The sequence below is a fragment of the Balaenoptera musculus genome, chromosome X, assembly GCF_009873245.2.
Source record: "Balaenoptera musculus isolate JJ_BM4_2016_0621 chromosome X, mBalMus1.pri.v3, whole genome shotgun sequence".
In the NCBI taxonomy this organism is placed as follows: Eukaryota; Metazoa; Chordata; class Mammalia; order Artiodactyla; family Balaenopteridae; genus Balaenoptera; species Balaenoptera musculus.
In genome coordinates, this window is record NC_045806.1 from 79,044,754 (window position 1) to 79,051,143 (window position 6,390).

Here is a 6,390-nt window from a genome sequence, read left to right on the forward strand (position 1 = left end):
CAGATCAATTCATCTAACTATAGCTGCATCAGACCCAGAGAACATTTGGATATAGAAAGTTTACTGGAAAATCATCTTAGAATGAACACCTGTTGGAGAATGAACAAAGCAGAACTGGACAGAAAGTTTAATGTTGATGCAGTCCCAACAAAGGAGTCATCTGAGCTCACAGTGAGCACTAGACTTAAGATGGCCAAGCAGAATTGTCCTAAAATGAGGAAACAGGGCTGGGTTGACTACTCATTGGATTGATGCTACCCCTGGGAAGGAGACATGCCTTGGGCAAGGTGGCTCACTTCAGATGAGGAAAATGCTGGTGGTGGGTAGATGTAAACACTAGACATCGGCTGTTTACAGCAGCATCTGAATGAGTAGTAAGTGCTTCTATCCTACAGGGAGGATCTTATTGGTGACCCACAGAATTCACTAAAATAACACTTGTTACCGTTACCCTAAGGTTTTACCAGACTTAGTAGGTCACTGGAAAATAGATGAAAATACAGTCTCTTCTTGGGTTTGACATTTTTCCCCAAGGAAGCCTTTTGTAAAGTATGTCTGGGGAATGAAAAAAAAAAAAATCATGGAAGTCTTAATTTACCAAATTGCAATTAGAAACATCATCTGAAAAACCAAAACAATTCTAAGTAACCTGATAAATTTTTTACATTCCTTGGCCTTTCATATCCCTTCTAACATCACTGCTATGTTAATTTTGATATGCAATCACTCCAACACCACAGCCAGCACCTAATCATGATATCCAAAGTTTATTTTTCTTTCTATTCTATAAGCCACACTAAATGAACATTTTGGTTGTAGGCAAAGTATCTGTTTGCACTCTACAAAAGAGAAGATCAGGAGTAATGCAAATAAGAATACATGAAAAAAAGGGTAAAAATAGCACAATCAGTTTTAGTTTCTGTGAAGTCAAACTTTATGCCTTGGGACGAGGACACAGATGTAATCTCCTTGCCACATTATTGAGTTCTCATAATGAAAGTTAAGTGAACAATCACATGCTAAGCAGATCATGAAATTCAGGAAGCATATGGTAGTTGTTTAATATTTTAATGAAATACGTTTAAAACTTTACAACAATGGAAAGTTTGTCCCATAAATGAAATTTCAAAGGCAGATCCTGAGTGGAAATTAGACATTACATTGGTAATTACTGGACTCACACAGAATTGAGCACTTCACTTTCACTATAACGTATTTTGGAGGTTTTAAGGAGAGATGTATTGGAGTCAAAGTATAAGAAATGTACATATGATCCAGAAGCTGGGTCTGTTTAGAGATAATTTTTGACATCTTTCAGTAAGCTTGCTGGAACAATTTCTGGGTTTTGGTCATTATTTGCATCTCCAAGGGTGAGTCTTCGGGTCCACTTGAGGATCCAAGCTGGGAAAATCTTCAGAGCTGTTCATGTCAGGGATCTTTTGAATGGTGTTTGCAGTACAGGGAACATATTTTTCTGCAAAACTCTTGGATGGAGTATAGACTAAATCACACAGAGTGACCTTCTTCATATGCTCCTTCTGTGACTCATGCTTTGGAACAACAGCCATAAAATATTCCTCAAGACTGAGGATGTGATCAATTGCTTTTGTGACTTTATTAGGGAGTCCAGTCACAGTGACGATGTTTGCATCTTGGACTCCTCTAGGAGGGAAAGAGATGTCGACCTGAAATTGATTCATGATTTTATGAATGGCTTTTCCACGGGATCCAATAATGTGGCCATGAACACGATTGTTTAGTGAAATTTGCTTAGTAACTGTTTTTTCAAACTTTTGCACCATTTCCATTATTGTATCCCAAGTGGCTATGGTGTTATTTTTATATCCAATGATTGTGATTTTGTCTTGTATCTCATTGCTCCCTTTACTTGGAAAATAGATAGTAACTTTATGCTTTAAACAAATCTAAGCAATAGCTAACCCCTTTCGACCAATGATCTTGGGGAACTATTTGGGGTCTACTGTGAACTTGAGTCTGAAATTTCTTAATGATCGATCTTCTATTTCAGTTTGTAAAGCCTTGACTTGTTCTTGTAATCTAACCTTGGCTTGTTCTACATTTGCAGCAAGGCCAGTGATGGAAATGATATCAGACTCGAATTCAAGTGCTGATACCTGTATATTAACTTCAAACTCATCCATTATCTTGTGTATCCCACTTCTTTTCTGACCAATGATGTAATGATGTAGATCAAAGGGCACATCTACTTCAGCAGTGACAGGAATTAAAGCCTTAAGGGCTTCCATGGCTGCCTCACACTTTTCCTTTTGGCCTGAGATAAATATGGTGTCACATTTTGTTGGGGAAATAGAAGCAGCTCCTGTAGTGCTCTTTTCCCTTTCTTCCTTATTTTCTAGAACAGCTGGCTGTTTATTGGTAAGTGAAATCTCCTTTCTATCTGGGAATTTGATTTGAACACTATAATCTCTAACGATTTGTCTGATTCAAGAACACATTGGCCCCATGAAAAAATGATGGAACTTCTGGGGAATAACACATACTGTTGCGACTTCATTGTCCAAGTCCCCAATAATCTCTTGAGTATGTTTATTGACTGCTTCTACACAAGGCTTTGCTCCTTTGATTGTGACTTTGTTACTCTGTTTTCCTGAACATGAAAAGTTAATAATCACACCACCATACTCCTCAATCATCTCCTGTAACACCTGGCCCCTTTGCATAAAAAAGTGCTGGTGATACATGGGATTTATCAGTATGTTGTCCTTTACCACATTATCTAGGTTTGTAATTAAACCCTCTAGTTTCTTTTGTGCATCTTTGACAGCCTTCTCTGTCCCTATAATAGTTAACAAGTCTTGATCCTTGTCCTCAGGGATAGGGAAAACGATACATGCTCTAGTCTCTTCACAGACTTTGGGAACATTGCCTCCATTTTTACTCATGAGAAATTTATGATACTCTGGCTTGACATGGAGGACCACAGAATAACTCTTGGTTTGCTCTTCTACTAGTTGCAGCAGCTTTTTCTTGGCCATCTCCACATTTTGGTCAGGTCCCCTAATAATGACTCTTTAAAGTCCCGAGTTGTTTTTTGGAAAGTGGATATGGATACTTCCACATTCTTCCATGACTGCACCAATCAAACCGTCTTTAGAGTCAATAAAGGATTTGTGTAGATTGGACGGAATAGAAATTTCTAGTTCTGAAATATTGGCTATATCTTTCTGAATTGAAAGAATCAAATCACGAGCCACTTCACATTTTGCTGTCTTTCCACTGATGACAATATTTTCTGAGTCGCTATTTGCTGATGAAAGATTAATTTTGGTGTTGCTTGCTGCACAGATTTCTTTGATGTTTGCACTTCCTTTTCCAATGATATTTTTGTGAAGCCTTTTGAAGATGGGAATAGTTATGGAATAGGTACTTTCTACAATGTCTGTCACCACATTCTCCAAATATTATATGCATTTTTCTAATTCATTTTTTGGTCCTCTAAGTTGGACAATGTCACTTTTTTTTGTACTGGGTCAGGAAAAGTAATTAGAACCTCTGGAAATTTCTTACGGATGTCATGTATCCATTCACCTTTCTGCCCAATGATTGCGTGGTGAAATCTTTGCTCAATGACTAAGACCTTGTGCTCATTTTCTAAATGAGAAGCAATTTCAAGAAGTTCTTTCTTGGCCTGTTGGGCACCCTGAGATTCCCCCTCAATTCTGATCCAATTATTCTTTTCATTTTCAGGTGAGATTAGCACAGAAACTTTATTCCTTTCTTTAATCCCATTTATGATAACACCTTTCTTCCCTGTCAGGAGTTTGTGAAATTTATAGTCAACATTAATCTCTGCATAATCCATCCTGTTAATTAGATCTTTTACTATGACCTCAATTTGTTCTTTAGCATAATTAACATCTTCTGTCAGCCCTTCTATTGTAATTTTATCTTCTCCAGTAAAATTTATGTGAACTTTTGGCATGTTCTGAGTAATTGTAGATATATTACGACCTTTCTTACCAATAACAAATCTGTGAAGCCAGGAAGGGAAGGTACAGAGATAGAGGAAAGAGTGTAAACTTTGGTATTTGAGTAGGCTTCAGTAAATGCCTTCCTTAAACTTTCAAGCTTACGTTAATATGTCACAGAATCTGACATGCTCTGTGAGGGTGAGATCTCTATTGAAACTCCAGTTCTTTCCAGTATCTCCTGGACGGAATTATTCTGGGGACCTATGTACACTTGTACTGTAACTTCCTCTCCACATCTATGGATGTGGTTTTCTCTGTAGTATTGTCAAAAATCTTCTTTACACAAGCCTGATCCTGATCTAGTTGTTGCTTTTTTCCAGGAAAGCTTATTTGTGTCTGATTGGCACTAGATGGTGAGATGTGGATGCGGTCCTCCGTTTCCTGTAGGATTCTGTCAAAAGTTTTATTGCATGGTCCAGCAATGAAAGTATGAAATGCTTTTCCCACATCTAACCTTTCTTCAGCACACTTGTCTTGTTCAGTAAACATAAGTAAGACTTCATATGGAGCCTTTTTCATGATCTCTTTGGTGCCAACAGTATTGATCCAGGTGCTGTGGTTAACTGGGCATAAGGTCTGAATGCTGGTTGCAGCTTTTCGTTCTAGGTCTTGCAGTTTTTCGCCAGTCTTGCCTACAGCAAAGCAAAGATGTTCTTTGGGAATGGAAGCTGTAGTTAAAACTTGTTTCTTAAAACATGCAAGAATCTCCTTCTGAGCTTTCATGACAGATTCTGGCTTACCAGAGACTATAATGTAGAGGCCTTGGTTTTTGACAAAAGTTATTTCTAGGTTGGCACCAGTTCTTTGCATGATGTCTAGATAGAATTTTGCTTGTGTACCTTCCTCAAACAGATTCACATATTGTTTCTCCTCCAGAGGCACATAAAAACCTTGAGTGATGACTGATGTCATGATAAGTTGACTATTATTGCTTGAGGATGCAGCAGGCTCCTGAGCATTTTCCAACCAACTTGTTTTCTCTAGGAGTTCAGTGAATTTATCTTTGGAGGTTGGAGTGTCAAGATCCTCTTCTGAATTTAAAGCAGTAACATCATTATCTTTTTGAATGTATCTACTTGGCTACTCAGTTAAATTTTCTTTGGAATTCATAGTTGATTTTTAATTATTTAGAGGTGTTGCAGCTACATGGTCAGTAGCCAGAAAATTCTTCATGTAGCTGCCTTTTTGCATATTACTGTGTGGGAAAAATAAATATTGTAAAGATGTAATTCCTTTCCAAATTAATCAATAAACTCAAATCAATAAAAATTGAAATCCTAATATTTATAGAACTCAAAAAAATGTCCAAGGTTCATCTATTCTACTGTTATGAGAGTACCAAGATAAGGTTCAAATTATAGGGACTGTGAGGAAACAACCACCATTTTGTTAAAGAAGAGAAATATATCTTTTGATTATTCTTATCAGAGTCATCTCAAACCTCATTTTGCCTAAGCCAGTGCCATCATTTTTTGACCTTTAGCACTATTGGCTGCAAATTATTTTTGGAAAAATATAATTCTCTAGTCTTCAATAATACCATATTTACAGGGTTTCCTTATTTAATTAACAGCTTTTTGAAGAATAATTTATATACTATAAAATTCACATAGTCTGTGCATACAATTTAATGATTTTTAGTTAATTTACAGTGCTGTACAGCCATCACAACAACCCAGGCTAAGAACATTTCCATCACCCGAAAGAGCTTCCTCATGCTCATTTGCAGGTAATCCTGTTTCCACACCCAGGCAAAACTAATTCATTTATTTTTCCTCTATAAACTTGCATTTTCTGGACATTAAATAAAAATATTATCAAACAGTATAAGAGGGTCTTTTGTACCTTGATTTTTTGCCTTTCCAATCCGCTGTTTGGATTCAACCATATTATAGCATATATCAGTAGTATATTCCTTTTAATTGCTCAACAATGCTTCAATTTTATTTACTTTTACCTTAATGACTGTTGTAACTCAATCTTCTTTCCTGGCTCCAAGACCTCCACTGGGACTCTATATACCCAAGTGTTACAGGATGCTCTTTTGGACTCCTTTCTTTGTCTATATTTTTTCCATATGTGATGTAATTTACACTCATAACATTGACTATCATTGACAGACTGATGATCCCCAAATCTACTGCTCCAACCCTGAAATGCAATGTGTATATGCATAAACCTTCTTCATATCATCACTTGAATGTCTAATAGTCCTTTCAAATGTAATATATCAAGTGAACTCTTGATTTTGTCCCCAGACTTTCTCCTCTTGGAATATTCTGAAACTAAGAAAATGTCCCCTGGGTTTTCTCCTATTTCTCAGGCCAAGTACTTGGCATCATCTTTGACTTCTCACTTTCTCTCACATAACACATGT

At 36.9% G+C, this 6,390-nt stretch overlaps 1 protein-coding gene across 1 annotated transcript; it reads right to left on the bottom strand.

The window, feature by feature from the left end:
• Nucleotides 1–1,352: 1,352 nt before the first annotated feature.
• Nucleotides 1,353–5,901, bottom strand: LOC118888321 (vigilin-like). The gene is given in 4 exon segments (XM_036839299.1): nucleotides 1,353–3,500; nucleotides 3,503–4,040; nucleotides 4,240–5,071; nucleotides 5,859–5,901. Coding segments are annotated over 4 exon segments (3,561 nt in total).
• Nucleotides 5,902–6,390: the final 489 nt, after the last annotated feature.